At 38.7% G+C, this 20,334-nt stretch overlaps 1 protein-coding gene across 3 annotated transcripts; it reads left to right on the top strand.

The window, feature by feature from the left end:
- Positions 1-4,258: 4,258 nt before the first annotated feature.
- On the top strand, positions 4,259-18,607 carry LOC121857162 (phospholysine phosphohistidine inorganic pyrophosphate phosphatase-like; the record flags this gene model as incomplete). Of its 3 annotated transcripts, XR_006087121.1 has the most annotated exon segments (5): positions 4,259-4,410; positions 6,497-6,653; positions 9,724-9,904; positions 15,463-15,940; positions 16,653-18,607. XR_006087121.1 is itself a non-coding variant. In XM_042353057.1 (4 exon segments), coding segments are annotated over 4 exon segments (573 nt in total), but the record flags the coding sequence as incomplete, so codon positions are not given.
- Between the last annotated feature and the right edge of the window lie 1,727 nt (positions 18,608-20,334).

Below are 20,334 nucleotides of genomic sequence, written 5' to 3'. Positions count from 1 at the left end.
AATTTGGGGGGCGCCGGCCCCTCATTTCAATTAATCCCATATGTTATTGTTCACTTTACTGCTTCTCACTTTCACGGGCAGCGCGGGGCTGAATTAACCGTGCAAAAGTGAGGGTTCACTGTAGCTGACCATTTTATTGCTGTGGCTACATGACCAAAGGTCATATATATATATATATATATATATATATATATATATATATATATATATATATATATATATATATATATATGTTGGTTGTTGTTGTTGTTTTGTGGGTTGTGTGGTGGTTGGTTGTGGTTGTGGTTGTGGTTTTTTTTTGTGGTTTTGGTTTGTGGTGGTTGGTTGTTTTTGGGGGGGGGGTTGGTTGGTGGGGGGGGGTGTGTGTGGTGGGTTGTGTGGTTTGTTGGTTGTGTGGTTTTGGGGGGTGGGTTGTGGGTTGTGGTTGTGTGGGTGGGTTGTGTGTGGGTTGGTGTGGGGGGTTGTGTGGTGTGGTGGGGGTGTGGGTGGTGTGTGTGTGGTGTGTGGTTGTGGTGGTGGGGTGGTGTGTGTTGTTTTTGGTGGTTGTTTTTTTGTTTGTGGTTTTTTGTTGTTTGGTGTACACAGTCAGTTCTGCTATAACGCGATAGTTGTGTTCTTGTAAAACATCGTGTTTTAGAAATTCGCGTAATAGAAATAACGGCTTATGGAGAAAATAGGGTTAGGTGCAGATTACTCCTCAAAATCGTAAAAAATTTAGTAGTTAGCCTAACACAAAGGATAGCACAGTCTAAATAAATGTTACATTCATATCTAATAATGAAATCATACAGTAAATGTAACACTTTACCTTGAAAAAATATGAATATAACTTGATGGGGGGAGAAGGGAAATTTTGAGGTTGATAACATCGAGCTTCTCTTCAAGGGTTATAGCCTTTCTTTTACGATCATCACCAGGAATGCGATCACCAGAACGCTTCTTGGAGATATTCTTCTTTACCATATTCACAGTTAATACCACAAAATTGGAGAAATAGTAAGCAAAAATCGCGTTACAGCAAACAAGCATTCGCATTATACAAATATAGTTCCTCTATTCATAAATCGCATTAGAGCCAATTCGCGTTGTCAAAACACGTTATTTATTATTATTAACTCACTGTATTCGGTTAACGAATTACCTTCCATAAGAATCTTCATTTTGGTTAACGAACAAAAATTCGGTTAACGAAATTCTTATGAAATCATGTCAACATGTTTTCTCTTGCTCACCAGCTGGAATATTAGTCCTCCAATACAGTAATTGGTTCTAGGGCTTAAATTCGTTCCCATTTGAGTAAATATCAAGAAGGTTGTACTATTTAATAATTTTCCAAGTTTAATATTAAAATTTGTAGTAATTTTAACACATTTAAGATAATTGGAGCACAGGAAACTAGTTTTTGGTGCGCCAATCAGCCACTTGACTCACCCAGCAAGACGTCAGTTTGTATCTCTGTTCAGTGGAGGTAACATCTTGCTTGTGGCTTTCATGAACATAAACTATTTTTACGTTTTTACAGTACAATTATTGGTCATTCTGAAATTTATTTAACATATTGATAATATATAGCACAGTGCAGTGTTAATTTAAATAAAATAATCTTTATTTACAGCAATTAAACTTAAAATTTTAGTGTTGAAATTGTTATTGAATCCAGCATGGGTTCAAAGAAATCTAGAAAGGCGAATTCAATCCAGGTAAAACAGGAAATAATAAAGAAACATGAAGAAGGCATTTGAACAAATGTGCTTAGTAAAGACTATGTCATGTCGGCATCAACTGTGTCGACAATTCTTGCACAGAAAGACAAGTTTAAAGAAGTGAAAGTGAGAGACAAATCTACCAGGGTGTTTAAAGGTAGATCCTTAATTGCAGAGAGGTTACTTCTCTTTTGGATTAAAGAAAAACAAATGAAAGGATATTCAATTTCGGCAGAATTTATTTGTGAAAGAGCCAGGGAAATTTACGAACATTTGAAGGAAGACCAACCTGGTTCTTCTGGCACAGAGTTTGAAGAGTTTAAGGCCAGCAAAGGCTGGTTCGAAAAATTTAAGAAAAGAAGTGACACTTTCAGTGTTATTAGGCATGGTGAAGCTGCCAGTGCAGATAAAGAAGGAGCAGCAAAATTTGTAGTGGACTTTAAGGAACTGGTGGAGGAAGAAAATTATCTTCCACAGCAAGTGTTCAATGTGGACGAAACTGGGCTGTTCTGGAAGAAAATGCCCAAAAGGACATTCATCACCAGAGATGAAGCCTCTTTACCTGGGCTTAAACCCATGAAAGACCGTCTCACTCTATTGCTTGGTGCCAATGTTTCAGGGGATTTCCGACTGAAGCCTATGCTTTTCTACCACTCTGAGAACCCCAGGGTGTTCAAGCAACAAAGGGTGGTAAGAAGACAGCTTGGAGTTTATGGAAGTCCAACCGTAAAGCATGGGTGACAAGACAGCTCTCTAATGAATGGGCTGTTGAGGTGTTTTGCCCTTATGTGAAGAGCTACCTAACCACCAATAAACTCCCTTTAAAGGCTCTTCTCCTTATGGATAATGCCCCTGGTCATGACCCTGAACTTGCCAGCACTTTGGAGGCTCGATTTGACGTTGTCAAAGTGTTGTTTTTGCCTCCCAACACTACATCAATTATACAGCCAATGGACCAAAATGTGATCAGCAACTTCAAGAAGCTGTACATGAAGAAAATGTTCAGGAGGTGTTATCAGGCAACTTCCACTTATCCTGAACTAACACTGGCACAGTTCTGAAAGACACAATTTAACATCCTGGAGGCTGTAAATTGATTATGTCATCATGGTGAGAAGTCTCCATTAGATCCCCAATTCTGCATGGAAAGCACTGTGGCCATCAGCAGTCCATGATTTTGAGGGATTTGAGGAAGAAGCGGAGTCGGTATCTTAGTGTTACGTATACCCTCATTGTGAAAGGCAATGATAGCACCTCTCACATCTTGGAATGTCTCTTCGATAATTCTTCATTCCATTCTATGTAAGACCCCATTGATGGCTGACAAGTTGTTGGTATCCATTTACGACTTCCACTCTGAGTCATGTATTATATGATCTGAAGCCTTGGAGGATTCACATCGTTCGGTAACGTACACACATACTCATCCCTGCTTTAAGGTCATGGATGTAGAACTACCATCCGTTTAGAAACAGGTCAGAAATAGGTCAAGTAACATTGATCGGAAAGCCTTGTATCACATTGACCCCGTGACTAAAGATACTTTCCAGAACGTCCGACTGGCGCACCCTGGGTGACGTTCCAGGACGTCCGACTGGCGCACCCTGGGTGACGTTCCAGGACGTGTGCCTTTTCCCGCCACTTTTTAAATGCCCAGAGCGGGTTATCAGGTTCCCGTGTGACTATTTGCTTGTCGCGCCAAACCTCGGCCACAGGGAAGCTTCCTGAATGTAATTACCTTCTTTTGTTTGTTTCATTCTCATTGTCTGTCCATTTTATCATGTTGTATTAAAGTAATATTGCTAAAAGTAGCGCAGTTGTATTGTAGTGTAGTATTACTGGAGAATAATGGTCTGATTATGTTATAAATGTATTTATTTGTGGAATTATTATTCCGATAATTATTTGTATGACCTACGTGGTCTCCCAAACATAAAGCCTGACGACAGACTTTGTGTTTGGCGCTGAGAACTTCTTAAGAGTAAGGCAAATAAAATAAAGTCTGAATGAATTATTTATAGGAAATAAGTATTATGATCAGTAAATAAATGCATTACTGGCCAACTCGGACACAAAGGCAAGCGGGAAAATGACCCCTAAGTGCGTAGTGACAGCGAGCGCTCGAAGTAAAGAAAAAACTTTCCCCTTATTTGTCTTTGTCACTGAGGCGCCACGGAAGAATATAGAGGGACAATGTATAGTTTTTCTCGCGTTTTTTACATTGTTTTATCATTTATAAAGGTTAACAAAATTTTTGGAAAAGTTGATTTTTCTCGTTTTACCTCGCGTTGGGGGTATGGAGGGCGGCACCCTAGCCGGGGCGTAAGGGTTAATGCCCTGGTAAAGGTGAGGACACAAGGTACATTATTGTAAATGGTTGTTATTTATGGTAAGGTGAGAAACTTATGTGTAAGATTGTACCTCTCACATTGTGGAAAAAAGGTTATATTAAATTATTATGAAATATCATAGAATAATGAGATTGTCTTTGTTGTTATTCCAAATGAATGTGAAATCTCAGATAATACAATGAGCGCCTTAACTATGGTCCCCAGATTGAAGGAGAATTTAAGGAATTGAAGACGGGTCCCCCAACATGTGTAGTGCTTGGGGATGCAGATGAAGCATTTTCATTTGCTAACATGAATGAAGCATTTACAACATTGATGAATATGGAGGACCCCAAGCTATTCTCCCTTGGGTATGGGTAAGTATCATGATAATAATTCTGCTTTACCTAACTCACTGTGGTAGTTTCACAGTTTGATAAATATGAAAAATAGTCAGAACATTTAATGCTGTTGAACCAATCTAATATGTCCAACTGATACTATCCACCGAGCATATTTCTAATTACTGTGCATACCTGGTGTAGGGAGATGGTCCATCACACCCATAGCCTGAGGCAGTTTGGGGTTGATCTTACAGTGATCACTCCTCCTCCCATTACAACCATTGGCATCAACAATGAAGATTAGATACAAATGTTATCTTCTTGAGACAGTAGCATAATTAGAGCATACAATATATCCACACAGTCAGTGCACAGTGTCGCCCTGTTACATTTACTAAGACTCCATAACTAATCCACCATCTTTGGATTACATTACATTCAGTTTCCAGCTAATAATCATCGATGAAGGTCACATCTCTGCTCTCCTCTGACCAGCTTATATTTGGACAAAAGCCAAGATTCTTGGTCCCATTTTAACACACTTAGGGATAGATGTCAAGGACTATAACAGTAGGTACTGTATTATCACAAAACCATGGCTGATATATTTGTACATACAGTGGAACATTGCTTTAATGTGGACCACTACAATACATTTTTGGTTATAACATACTGTATATGCAGTATGGACATGAAGTATGGGGAGTTTTTGGCTACAGTTCAGTATACAAAAGTTGAGGAGCACAAGTGGTCTGCCATCTATAGGGCCTTTCACCATAGAAGATATTTTCTCTCTTACTTCATGAAAATGCCAAAAAGGGGACAAGAAAATCATTTCCCATAATATAATTTTTATGAATTTGTTGCTTTGTGAGTACAGTATTCCTGTACTATGGGCAAGACATTTGCCCTGCCAACGGTCCAGCACATCTTATCTTGATCACCCTGGTCAGGGAATATCTGTTAACAGAATGAACATATCTGTCCTACCAGACCTCACATAAACTGATAGTCACCATTAAGGCCAAGTTAAAGTTGACAAGTTTTCTCATTCCTTCATTACTTAGAAATTCACAGCTAGGATTATGATGAACTTGGACATGACGACACAGTGGACCTTGTGGAGGAGAAGAAGGATTTACTGGTATATTTTACCTTATACTGTATACCTGAAGCTAGGGTCACACTATAGTTTTTCGTGCAATAAATCCACGATAGCATTTCATCCACAGGCAAGAAGTCAATGGTACAATCTGCACACTGGTCACACTGGTGAAAGGAACCATTGGCCAAGTGCCCAGCTCGTGGGGCTAGTTTGAGCTCAGTTGGAGAGCAGGGTGGCTTCATTGTATGTTTCTATGGCAGCATTAACTGCTTTAGTGAGATGTTTGGTCCTGTTAAAGAAGACCAAGGCGAAAAAGAAACGTGATGTTTGTTTACTAAAGTGACCCAAGTACTCTATAGTCAAATGAAATTCCCCTCGTAATGTATCTTCTTCTTATTATTTTTTATTTACTATGACAGTTTTGCTCGTGTTTTGTTACTGATATACACTTTTTATATTTTTTTACACTTTAACATTCCTAAGAAAAAATAAGAACAGTGTAAATACCATTCATACAATAGACTCTACAGTATAACACATGTCAACCCAACCTACCGTGGATTTTCAGACACTCCGTTTTGTCCCACTTTCAACAACAAATAAGTTGTCGCTGTAGAGACAACTTGAGGAGTTTGACGACAAATCAACGCTACAGTGGATTTATTCTGGGTAGAAATTGTAGTGTGACCACAGCTTAATGGTCACAACTTGAGACCAATGACTTTAATACATAATAGATATGTTTTATAAGGACTTTGGCTTGCCTTTATAGTGACAGAAAATATATTGGATATAGTACACATGAACAAGTTTTGGTCCTTTGTAAAGAAAAAGTACATTACAGTATCCAATTTCTTTATTTTATGAGATATACTAAATTTAGCTTTAGAAGTAAGGCAAGCTCATAAACAGCTTTTCCAAGTACTGTATGGCCTTTGCCAGGACATTAGTTCTAGTAAACAAAAAAGCTTACTGATGTTCATGAATGAATTTTGAAGTTTATTTTTTTCCCAGGAAGTACTACAAACACAAAGGCAAGTTACAGTTAGATGTTGGAGCCTTTGCCTCTGCCTTAGAATTTGCTTGTGACATCAAGAGTGAAGTGATTGGTAAACCTTCACCGCTGTTTTTTGGTACTGCCTTATCTGACATAGGAATTACAGCAAAGGAGGTACGTTCCTTTGAACACAAGCGTTTACAACTCACTTTTTCCAACAATAATCTTCATATTCACACAGGAAGTGACTACTGGGCATAAGAAATTTTAGAGCCTCACCTTGTATATTTATTTGCTAAACATCATATTCCATGGTCAGCTACAGTTTACTTGTCAACTTACCTCAGTCAAATTTGGCTGTCCAGTACTTAGTGATGAGGCCTCGTGGAGTCTGTCACCATGATATCTTATATTTATATCCTTCATATTTTTTTCTGTAAAATTGTTTTGTGTATTTCCTGAATTAATTTTTTTATTTAACAATGTCTGCAAAAAAAAAAAAAAAATTCCTGTAACCTTTAAGATGACTCTTAACAAAAATATATGTTAAGTCTGAATAGAACACATTGGAACCAGCTCGAAACACATGCTATGTGCATACCGTACTTACAGAACAGTGTATAAAATTCCACTACGTATATCATAGCCTAAGTCCTTTTATATATCTAAAATCACTTAACTTAAGAGAAGAAAAGAAATTGCATGACGAAATACAGTAAATAAATAAAAAAAGTAAGTTATCAGGTACAGTAATACCCCGATTTACGGGGTCAATTGAACCCACAGAGGTCCGTGTAAAACGAGAAATGCTTAGTAAATGGAATAACAGAACATATGGGATTAATTGAAATAGAGACTGGGCCAACTCCCAAACTCCACTTTTTCCAACACAATACCTATGTTCTAGTAAAAAAAATCTTAATTTTATGATGGTACGCACACACAATTAATATTTAAGAAAAATACAGTTGCCAGGTTAATGTCCATTCAAATAATGGACTCAACTTCCCCACTCTTCCCATGCTTGCTGGCTCCTGCCTCTTTGAGAAATGTTTGGGTGAAAACACTAGATTTTAAGGTATAGTAATAAATAATACCTCAAACTAAAGTTAGGATAATATAATTGACATTGCTGGATTCCTTGCAAGACCAGGAATATTTTGAATACCGGGTATACACGTCATATATTTTGCACAAAAGATAACATATTTGCTCCGAGTAAACAAAATTCTTACTTAGATCTAAAATTTGTATGTTTAATGCAAAATCTATGATGTTTATATTCAAAATGATCATCAAATTGTAAGAATTCCAGTAATGTAAATTATATTCTGGCCGGGTAATTTGTATGAATTTTATGAGCTAAAATAAATATCTTCAGTAAATAAAAAAAATATACTTCATCCAGACACTATCTGTCAATCAAAATACCCCACCTCCGGCTCCCCCCCCCTTCACTTCCCACTGTTGCTGGGTCCCTCCCTCCCTCCCTACCCCCCACCCCCACCTTCCCTCCCTACCAGAAAAATGTTTGGGTTAAAACAGTATATTTACATTTTTAGTAATAAATAATACCTCAGACTAAAGTTAGGATAATATAATTGACATTGCTGGATTCCTTACAAGACCAGGAATATTTTGAATACCGGGTATACACGTCATATATTTTGCACAAAAGATAACATATTTGCTCTGAGTATACAAAATTCTTACTTAGATCTAAAATTTGTATGTCTAATGCAAAATCTATGATGTTTATATTCAAAATGATCATCAAATTGTAAGAATTCCATCAATGTAAATTATATTCTGGCTGGGTAATTTGTATGAATTTTATGAGCTAAATAAAAAAATTATACTTCACCCGCGTATATGAGTAGATGCACCGCGTAAAGTGGGAATTCCGGTTCTGGCGGGGTACCGCGTAAATGTAGAAACACGTAAGAAAAAACCGCGTAAAGTAGGTTATTACTGTAATTAAATACCGGTACTGTACATTTAAAGTTCAACCTTGTTCTTATCGATGGATGTTTGTAAGTTGAAGATTTGTAACCCGGACACTGCCTGTATACGGTATGCTTTAATATGTGCAGTAGTAATGTTTCTCACTGATTTTAACACCAATATGTTTGTAAATAATTACCTGTATGAACCATTTCCATTGATCAGATCCACTTGATCTCCTCCTGTAGTGAGGTTCTGATGATGTGTTCTGTGTTGATAGCCTGTGTTTCACCTGATAACAGCCATTTTCCATTGGGTTTAGGTCCAGTAAGTTCCCACACCACTCCACCACTCAATTATTCTTGCATGTGTTGTGAGTAGTAGCTTTTTGACAACATGATGAGATGGCTTTTTCAGATCCTTTTGCGGCCCTCAGGGAGGTTTAATGCGGCCTTCGGCAACTAGTAGAAATATAATTAATATTACTGCATATTTTATAGAAATTAAATATAAACAAATACTATTATGATACAATGATAAGTATTGTACATATGGCATATCTGCTTAGGCTAGTGGACGACTCTTAGGAATCTACTTGATTTTTTCACTAAAACAAAATTTTGGTTATCTTGGTAACAAAGTCAGTGATTTCTGTACTTTTACTTTTATCCTCTTCGCCACTGATCGGCTCGTTAGCCGCTTGGACAGTTGGTCATGTCTCTGTTATGCACTGCTGACAGATACAGGGCAGGCACTGGCTCCTGAATGTATCAGAACCTGCTCCAGTGTTGGTCAAGTCTGGCCTTGACTCGGTGCCATCACAACACTCTCCTGCAGAGATGTTTTGATTGATTGATTCCTTCTTTAAGTTTATAATACGTGGTTAATACTTAATAATCAATGTTATTAATGTGTAAATTATCTACTACTCTTATTCACATTAAGGTTAAAGTGCAGCCCTCATCACACAGTTGCCCATCTAATGTGACCCACTCATGCAAAAAGTTTGAGCACCACTGCTGTAGAGTGACAGCCACCTGTACAGGATGACCTTAGAGTGAGATGGTGACTGACAACTCTCTGAACCTTCATAATTTATCCCATTGTATTCATGACAAAAATGAATGGCACTTAAATAGATCTGTAATAAAAACAATAGAACATCGTGGTAATGTAACTGACAACAAGGTGACTCACTACACCTGTCTCGTGGGAGATAATCCGATAAATATTGATTTTTGTTGCTATGGTAAGAAAATAAACTGAAATATAAAGCTGTATACTGTTATCTTACTTACAGGCTGTGATGGTCGGGGATGACATAGTGTCTGATGTTGGTGGAGCACAGAAGAGTGGCCTGAGGGGAGTGTTAGTGAGGACTGGCAAGTATACACCAAAATGTGAAGACCACCCCTCAGTGAAGCCACATTTTATTGCCAACAACCTCCTGGAAGCTGTTGAGATGATTATACAAGTTCAGAGTAAAGAATGATCTGTTGTTGTATTTTTATTTTTATTGGAAAATATTTATAAGTACACCATAGCCTTAGATATCTTGTGAAGGCTTCCATCCAAACACTGAAAGAGAGTGACATTGATAATTTCCTTGTACCGTATTATTCCTATGCAAAACCTCTGTCTTCATCTGGTCACGGGAGCACAAAGTTTTTTCATTACAAAATATTACAGATTCCCTAAAGTTGCATGGCTTGTTTGCACAGTCCAGGGTATAGTCCATTTTCTTCTTATGATATTCATTATGCTGAAAGTTTTTATTTGCTGGATTATGGCCAATCAGATGAATAGCATGGACTTTGATGGTTTGGAACGTGCAAGGGTATCTGGAGTTGTGTTTGGATGGTGGATGCACTGGACAAAGGGTTGGCTTCAATAGCAGGCCTATCTGAGGCTGGTCCATGGTAGTGTCATTTGCTTCATGGTGCCTTACCCACTTAACTACTGCACTGTGATCTTCGTCACACCAGTCCGGCGAGCCATCTCAGCGTTGCTCAGACCCTTGTAGTGAAGGACAATAACCACACCTCGCATTTTCTTTTAAAGTTTCGGCATTGATGTTATGGTTTTCCATCCGGTTTAAGTGACTGTGGACAGATTATATGGCCACTTCTACCAAGTCATATTCAATTAAATGTATAAAACCTGGACTTTATTCTGATATCTATATCCCTAGACCTTCAGTACTGCTTCACAGTTGTCTTCTTAGTAACAGAGAACATGTATGCATTTTATTTTTATATCCATTAAGGAAAATAATATCATCTTAATAACAGGGAAGAAACGGGTAATGTTCTTTTTCGTTGCAATTAAACAAACTTTATTGTTTTTAAAAGGTTCGTCCACCATTTATTCTTGGAGGTGCAACTTATTTCTTATGGATTTGCTTGATTTTTGAATATGTTATGTGGGATCATATAAATCATAGATCCTGTAAGTATGAGTGAAAAATGCCAAATAGTTTTTGAGAAAATAAAAATGTATTTTTTTGTTTTAGTGGTCCCATAATAAGAAATTTTATCTGTGTAACCAAATAAGATTTACTGTATTAAATTTTGCTCGGCCATCTTGTAGCTATATGTATCCTAATTACAAGGACCGTGTTTGAAACACATTTGATGAAAAACAAAGGAGTAGTGTCAAATTATATTATATTTTGATATTCACACACTTTTTTCATAAAAAATAAAAAGAACAATTTGCTGTTTCATACCTAATTGAGATATCAGTAACTTTAGCTTTGAGTTACAGGCGATTCTGTGCCTAAGTATGGTTATGGTGTGATACCTGTCATTATACCTTATCTTATTGTAAGTTAAGGTAGTCTGTGGCAATAAACATAAGTCTTATGGGATTATAGATTTGAATTTATATTGAAAATGATTTGTTTTTTAATTTGCTACTGGTACTTGGTCACATCCATGTCACTTTACAGTCGAAACAGACGTCAGTCAAGGTGGTGTTCAAGATGTTAGCCTTTGTCAGCAGCTATACAGTATGTCAGCTCCACAGTACAGTAATATCTCCGTTAGCCAGAATCCCTCCAACCCAGAACTCTCTGATAGCCGGAATTGAAATTTTCTCGGAAAATTGTTCCCAAAGCCGGAATTTCCGGAAAATTCCGGCTTTGGGAACAATTTTCCGATTGGCACATTTTCCGGAAAATTCTGATAAAATTTTTCCCTTACCCAGAAAATTCCGGGGATGGGGAATATTTTTCCAGGTTCCAGAGATGATGTAATGGGCAATTTTTGGAACTTCAGAGAACAGTTTTCCGTTACCCAGAAAATTCCGGGGATGAGGGATTTTTTCCATCTTTGAGAGAGTCGTCTCATTACCCAAAATCTCTCTTTCCCGGAAGTAGTTTGCACCAATGGTTCCTGCTAATGGAGATATCACTGTACAGTACTTGAATTGTTGGTGTGACAGGAGGTTCTGCTTCTCGGACTTCATGATGATACAGGTAATCACATCATCATCTTCCACGTGTGGCGGTGGAAACGCCAGCAAACAGTTATTGATGTATGTATTTGCTGCATGTTATTGTCTCCATAGCAGTAACAGCAAGTATTGATGTTGTAGGTGTTATTGAAGGTGTAGGAGCTGGTGAGGATGAAGTCAGTGGTATGCTGGCAATGCAGCCAGCGTCATCACCAGTTTGCCGGATTCTGTGAAGTTTCTTGAGTTCTACAGCGTCACCATTAGGTGACACCTATGCAAATCCGTCTTTGAAGTCTTAGGCATGTCTTTCTTCTGTAAAAACAGCAGGAAAGTATAGTTTCAGCCATTTTTTTTATTTTGCCACAGACGACAGCTAGTTTATCGTATACAGTGATCCCTCGGTTAACGAGCGCCTCGGTTAACGAGATTTCGGTTAACGAGTTACCTTCCATAAGATTCTTAACTTCGGTTAATGAGCAATCCCTCGATTAACGAGCCGACCTCAACATGTTTTCGCTTGCATTTGGCGGTCCACCAGCTGTAGTATTAGTCCACCAATACAGTAATTGGTTCTAGGGCTTAAATTCCTTACTATTTTAGTAAATATCAAGAAGTTTATACTATTCAATAATTTTAAAAGTTTTATATTAAATTTTTTAGTCATTTTAACAATTATTGAACATAATTGAAGTACAGTATAGGAAGCTAGTTTTTTGCGCACCAAACAGCCTGTCAACACACCATACAGGCGTCAGTCTCTGTGTCTTTTCAGTGGAGCTAACATCTTGCTTCAGACTCTCTTCAACTAAATGCCTTTTTTCTGTGTTTCCAAGCAAATTATTGGTCAATTTGAAATTTATTTTACACATTGACAATATATAATGCAGTGCAGTGTTGATTTAAAGAAAATAATCTTGAATTACACCAAGAGAACTAAAATTTTATGGGTGAAATGGCGCCATGGGGTGACTTCTCTTCCACCCCAATGCCTTCTCTTCTCCCTTCTCCTCCACCCCCATTCTGATTCCCATCATCATCATCCAGGAGCCTTTTACATACACACCTCAAAGTAAGTGTACTTTACTACCTTTTTTGTTGAATTTAGGCAATTTTCGGTGAGCTGGAACCAATTACCCAAAAACCCATTGAAAAAATGGTTTCGGTTCACAAGTTTTTCGGTTAACGAGCAACCTTCTAGAACGAATTGTGCTCATTAACCGAGGGACCACTGTACCCCCATACTCATCCTGTGAGGGTAGTGCAAAAAGAATTACAGAGTAGAGGCCACAACGGGTGTTTATTGGACCCCAGTGATTTTGATATTATGGCATTGAATGTTAGAGTATTTTCAGTGCAGTAAACCCTTGTTATTCACAGGGTTAGGTTCCAAGGAATGACGTGAATTGGCAAAACCGCGAATAGCAGCTTATACTACCCTAGTGCACTACTGTATACCTGTACCAAACAACTGACCAGCCACAGCAGCTCTCATCCACTCTTTTATGTGTGTCTGGCTTTAGAGACAAGCGGGTAATAATCTGAGTTTAGGGTATCAAGAGCAAGTAGTGAGGATAAGGAGTCAGTGATGAAACTGTCAGTGGCAGTGTCTTCAACAAGTTTCAGGGCTGTGAGTATGGCAAATAGTTCAGTTTGTAGAGTGGATGCCCAGTTACTAATTCTATCTCCTTTCTCTATTACATTACCGTTAGGTGGAGTCACAATGACAGCACTTCCGGCCCTCTCACAGGCAGTTTTAAGAGAGCTGTCAGTGTAGATGGTCTGTGTGATGTTATTTTCAGTCTGTAGGTTATGTATGTGTTCAAGAGCTCTCACTTTGGCAGTGTGCTGGAGAAAAGAATTATGTGTGGTCATTCGTTTAGGCGGGTACGTGGGTGTTGTGATATTGAAGGGAACTATCCGCCAGGGCAGCAGGAAGTGCTGTGTTGTCTCAGCTTTGTACAGATGGTCTAGTCCAAACATCTTCACATGTTTAGCTGTAGTTTGGATCCATTTAGATTCACCAGTTTCACAGACTCATATATTCTTGCAGGTTCTCAGAAGCAATGTTATCTGGATGACCATGCATAAGCCTCATGGCTATCATGAGGTTAACTTCAATTATTCTATCTTTAACACTGGGTATACCTAGTTCTTTCCTCATATTAAGTACTTTAGTGCTCATGGGACAGCCTAAAATAATTCTAAGGGCTTTATTTTGCATTTTTTTGAGCTTGTCAATGCCTTTCCCGTCAGGAAGGACCAGGGCTGGTGCGTGGTAATCTATCAGAGATCTTATATAGCCTAGGTACAGTACAGTATTTTGACAATTCTGATATTAATGCCATAATGTGGGTTATACCTCGCTACAAATTTATGAGGTTTTAACCTATCAGTACATGGGTGGGTTAGATGTGCTATAGCAGGTGTAATACAGGGCTTAGAGACACCAAGATATTTAAAAGAGGAGACATAGTCAATGGTGTTGTAACCTATCTTAAGCTTTGATGCATAACGAGGCAGACAAGCGCCAACGCTGGAAAGATGCTGCTGCTGCCCCTCCTGCACTAGATGTAGCCCCCCCACATGTGCAACATCTGTGATCGACCCTGCCGGTCCCGTATTGGCCTCTTTAGTCACCTCAGAGCTCACCAACGTAGGTGACATCTTTAATAACTCGTATCATTGTATCATAGCTGGATGATCGTCATACTCGATTCCGAGTGACAGCAAAGTACTGTAGTAAGCTTTGATGGACCACATTTGCAGTTACCAGCTTGTTTGTTGAAAACTTTAGTTTTCCCAGTGTAGATGATGAGACCAAGGTTCTCACAGGCTGACTGTACATGGTTCACGGTGACTTGCATTTCACGATGAGTTTTAGTACAGTATGTATAAGAATGTCATCTACATCGCTAACGGTAATATTGCTGGGGCTGTCTGGGATTGACTTTAATAGTGCATTCATAAGAACAATGAACAAAGTGGGACTAAGTACTTTACCTTGGGGGATGCCAAGTTGCATATCTTTGACTTCATTTTTGTAACCCTGAAACAGTGCAGCAGCCCTTCTGTCGGTTAGGTAACCACTTATCCAGTGAGAGTAGAGTTTGGGTGGGGGAGTCATTAGACCACACAGTATTGCCATTTCTCAGAAATAAAATTCCTATATCTCCTCCCCAATTTCTCCCACAAAATCCCACAGATTTATACTAAATTCCCACAAATAATTTAGGCCTACATTAATCAAATGATATACTACTGTAAAGTTTCATGGAGCAGAACTAACCAAATATGCAATCTGTGTCTTTATAGGTCCATGGCAACTATTTCATCGGCAGGTTCTAGTTCATCTGTTGCTAGTGTCTCTTTGTTGGTATGAAGTTTGCACGTCTTTGATTCCATATGTAACCCATAGCAAATTTGTACAGTGGCTTCCACAGATCAAACACTGAGGGGATTTCTGAGTTTTGTATGGACTACATTCATTTGTGAAAATATTCTCTCAACTGATGCATTAGAAGATATAGAGAAAGTAAAACCAGTGCTAATGAAGATACATTAGGATATGCTTGTTTCTCAACAGAGTTCTTCCTGTCACTGACTTCAGCCCAAAAAGATGATCTGTTGGAGACTTGTAAGCTTGACTGGCCATTCTTCCAGACTTAAGGCATTCCACTCGGTTTCTAAGTCATCCATATCAATAAATGTTGAACTGTATTTGGAAGCCACTTTTGAAGTGCCTTTTTTGACAGAGAAGTAACATGACTTGGTTGCAATTGATGGAGTTGGAACAATGTTTCAAAGTTATATGGAAAGCGTGCTTGCACTTCACTGATAAGTTGTGTGACAAACTGTTTGCAACGCTCTTGAACATATAATACCTTGGGCTCACTCGAAGAGCTATTCACAACTGCATTACTGAACTCCTGACCAAACTGAATTGAACAATGTGGCATCTGGTAATCCAGAAATTTTTATGTAGGAAGACCTTCCAATGAACTCCTATGCAGAAGACGTGGATCCGCAATCATTTGCATGAGATTTCTGGACATATTAAGTAGGTATGTAGTGAGCTTTGTAATATTGGCATTTTCTGCATGCGAAAGTTTATACTGTATATACTTTAATTACTCTCTTCCTTCTTTTTATCAATGATTTACTTTACACTACAACTAATTCTATCCATTCTTACGCTGATGATTTTACTCTTCACTCTTCTTCACATTTTCCCCTTCCCCCTAACTTTCAAACTAGATCCGTTTCTGGAGCTGATATCATTACATCTATCAATGCTGATCTGTGCAAACTTCTCTTAATGGGGAGGTAGAAACTTGGTTAAATTCAATGGAAATAAAACTCAGTATTTACCAATTACAGTTTTCCAAATTACAAGTAGATGATCTCCCACCAATCACATTTCAGGACTCAATCATTCTGCCAAATTCTAAAATAACTATGCTAGGCCTCACCATTTCCTCTAATATGTCACGGAAGCCACACATACTCAACATTGCTAAAGCTGCCTCCTGAAAGCAGGGAATGCTGTACAAATGCCATAGCTACTTTACTCCTGAGCAGTTGCTTCAAGTATATAAGGGATTCATTCGTCCTATCTTGGAGTACTGCTCTCATATCTGGGGTGGCTCCTCTTCTGACCAACTGTTAGATAGGGTGGAATCAAAGGCATTTTGTCTTATTAACTCTCCTCCTTTAGTTGACAATCTTTCTTCTCTTTGTCGCAATGTTGCTTAACTCTCTCTCTCTCTTTTACAGGTACTTTAATGGTCAATTTTCGATGGATTTGGCATCCTGTGTACCGCCGGCAAGTCCGTGGGCTGGTAACACACGTCTTCTCCGAGGTGCCCACCGTTTCTCTGTGGATGTCGGTCACACTAGAATAACCCGTTATAGTACATCCTTCTTTCCTCACACAGCCAAACTGTGGAATGTTCTGCCTTCTTCTGTATTTCCATACTTATACAATGTGTCTCGCTTCAAACAGTAGGTTTTTCCGCATTTCCGAGTTGTAGATTACAGTAATATAACCTTTTTCTTTTCTATTTTTAAGTTCTTTTTACTCTTATTTTTTCGCCCCCCAGGCTTCGTTGTGGGTTGATGGCCTGTGCCTAGGTGGGCTATTCTCCGTAAAAAAATAAATAAATAATAAACCCCTAAGAATTTTACATACATACAGCTTGTACAGTTTGTTTGGAGGATCTTTATAAGCATCACTTAAAAGTTTGGCGGTATGACAGCAGTCATTTGACACCACCATATCAAAGTGCAGCTTCAATGCATCCCATTGATGAAGGATCACATTAATGGCATTTAAACGAACTAGTTTTAGTTATTTTAGGACTACTTGAGAACCAGCTATGAGTTTCTCTGGTAATAAATGTTAGTACAGTAGGCAGTGCTTCAAATGCTTTTCTGGTAGCTAGATGTAATGAGTGATATACACACCTAAACACAGTACTATTAGGATTATCAATTTGCAACAGACTTGAAAGAGAGTACTTATGACCTACCATAGAATTTCCTCCATCACATCCTAGTCCAGTCAACTTTCCTAATTTCAGATCATTTTCCTCCATGCAATTTTTCAAAGCCTTGTACAGTGTATCTGCTTTACAGTTCTGAAGTGGCACAATACAATAAATTGTATCAACCATCTTTATTTCTTAGCACTGTAGTATCGCACACTTAAGAGCCAGACACGAGACATTTGCTTCATTTGTTCTCTCGTCTACTATGAAACTAAAATGTTGTTCACCAATGTCTTCTCTCAACTGGTTTGCAAAACGTGGAACAAGTAAATTCCTCTGTATTTACGAACATTTTGTTCTGTGCAATTTGAGTTTCTGTGGAACTGTATATTTGTTATCTAACATAGGCAGAAATTCCTCAGGGTAATAATCTACAGAGAGTGTGGATGAGTGTTCTGCAATGTAAACAGCAATTTGAAGTTTTGCTACTTTTGTTTGCAAAGAGCTAACAATGGATTTTACTGCTACAAGAACTCATATTCACTTTGTTTCTTGCCATCACTGTGACCCACTAATGACTTTGAATGGAGCCTGCATACGTGTGCCTCATACTTTGCATCATGCCTCAGTACTGTCTCCCACTGCTGGTTGAAGCCATCCTGGAGGTAAAATATCTCGAATTACCACAAAGAATATGACGACTTAACTTTCGTGATCAGAGGTTACCTCAGTTGAATAAAATTATCTGACGTCAGCCAGAGCAAAATGAAATACCGAAGGTCGTTCAGAAATCCATAGTGTTAAATGCACAATAATAATATGAGGTGAGGGAGACTCACCTGACATGTCTTCAACCTCTAAACCTCTTGCCATTACCCAGTCATCCATTTTGTCCTTGGATATGTTTCTACTCAAATAAAGACAGCAAGAGTGGGTCTGAGCAGATTAACAAGTCAATAAAAACATCTCTTTGTACCACATTGGAAACACTGCTTATTATCCAATCAGTGAAGTTAACCAACATTGGGTCTGGTTAGTACTCTTGTCCCTAAGAACACCAGATGTTGCTGGTATAAGGACTCTTTTGTTAACAAGGATCTCATGGCTTTGTCAGCTGTCCTTGGTTAAATTGACTGAATATCAATTACAGTAGACCCTTGCCATTTGTGAGTTTGCGATTTCGACGATTTGCAGTAAGCAGATTTTTTTTTTATGGGGATTAGCCCACCCGGGCACGGGTCACTGACCCACATCAGGGCCTGGGGGGCGAAAATGTAATCATTATTCATCGTAAATAAAATTTATAATAAAAAGTAAAATAAAATAATAATGATAACAATAATACAGTAATAATAACACTGTAATAATAATAATAATAATAATAATAATAATAATAATAATAATAATAAAGAAAGATAAAGAAATACAAAAATTAAAAAAGAAATCAATAGTGAGAAATGCTATACAGTAGGTGTTGTGTTGTCAAGTAAGAGAACAATTGAGACCTGCAATTGTGTGTAAATGAGGCAGAAAGTCAGATCAGCAACCTGGGACTTGGTCACATATGGCAGCAGGGTCTACCATTAGCTGCCTACTACTGTACCTACAAATGGTGGCTATGATGGGTAGCTTGCCAGCCTTTTCCCACAGCACAACGAGTCGTCCCACGCAGCATCTCTTGTTGTGCTCTCAAAACTTTAGTGTTTTTGAGGGAAATGGCCCCTAAAAGACTGCCTAGTGTCAGTGCTGGTGATGCTAGTGGAGTGAAATGTAAAAGGCAGAAGTCAGTGATGAGCCTGACAAAGTTTTATTATTAGATAAGTTAAAAGAGTGGATGAGTGCTGCTGCAGCTGGTCAGTTATTTGGTATAGGTATACAGTTGTGCACTAGGGTAGTATAAGTTGCTATTCGCAGTTTTGCCAATTCGCACCATTTCTTGGAACCTATCCCTCGTGAATGGCAAGGTCGACTAAACGGTATTATTATTATTGAATTAGCACTATCTGCATCCTCCTGCCTGGCCTGGACTCTTAGCCTTAGAAATACTTTTACGTTTACTTTTATCCTCTTTGCCACTGATCTGCTTGTTAGCTACTTGGATGGTCGGTCACATCTGTGTTATGTACTGTTGACAAGTACTGGGCATGCACTGGCTCCTGAATGTATCTGTACCTGCTCCAATATTAGTGAAGTCTGGTCTTGAAAGAGCTCACACTCGGTCCCATCACAACACTCTGGCAAATTGTTCCAAGAGTTTACAATTCTCACTCCAAAAGAGTTTGCCCTCGCAGTTTTTTGGACTTGCGGCTTATTCAATCTTGAGCTGTGACCCCTTGTGGGGCAGGCGTCCACCAGCTCCAGGTACGGACACTCAACTGAGTAGTGCCCTCTAAGATGTTTATAAACCTCAGTTAGGTCACCCCTTGCCCATATATAGTATAAGCTAGGCAGTTGCAGGCATTCTAATCTCTCTGGGTTACTGAGGTGCCATAGTGCAGGCACCAGTCTGGTGGCCCTCCTTTGGACATATTCAATCAACTGAGTCACTAGCATATCTCGGGGATTAGATGGGGTGACAGTAATCCAGACGGGGAAGCACCTCAATCTTGAAGATCGTTACAGGGAATGGACCGTCTAGATATCTGAACAACCTTCTTAAAAGACCCATTAGACTAGTTGCTTGATTCACCTTCTCACAATGGCCCGAGAACTTCAGTTCATTGTCAACATACACACTTGGGTCCTTTTCACATTCGGTCTCTATTAATGCAGTCTCTTCGTCCCTTTGGGACATGTGATACTCCTTCTTACCGTTGGTATGACCCAGGTGCATCTTCTTACATTTCCTGCTATTGAATCTTAGCAGATATCTCTTCAAGTACTCTTGAAGCTCACAGAGATCTTTTTGTAGCTCTTTACAGTCTGTTTGGTTCTTAATTTCCTTGACTAACTTGGCATCATCCGCAAAC

This window comes from Homarus americanus, unplaced genomic scaffold (assembly GCF_018991925.1).
Source record: "Homarus americanus isolate GMGI-L3 unplaced genomic scaffold, GMGI_Hamer_2.0 scaffold20465, whole genome shotgun sequence".
NCBI classification, from domain to species: domain Eukaryota; kingdom Metazoa; phylum Arthropoda; class Malacostraca; order Decapoda; family Nephropidae; genus Homarus; species Homarus americanus.
The sequence above is the reverse complement of the archived record's forward strand: the minus strand, read 5'-3'. Positions and strand labels throughout refer to the sequence as shown.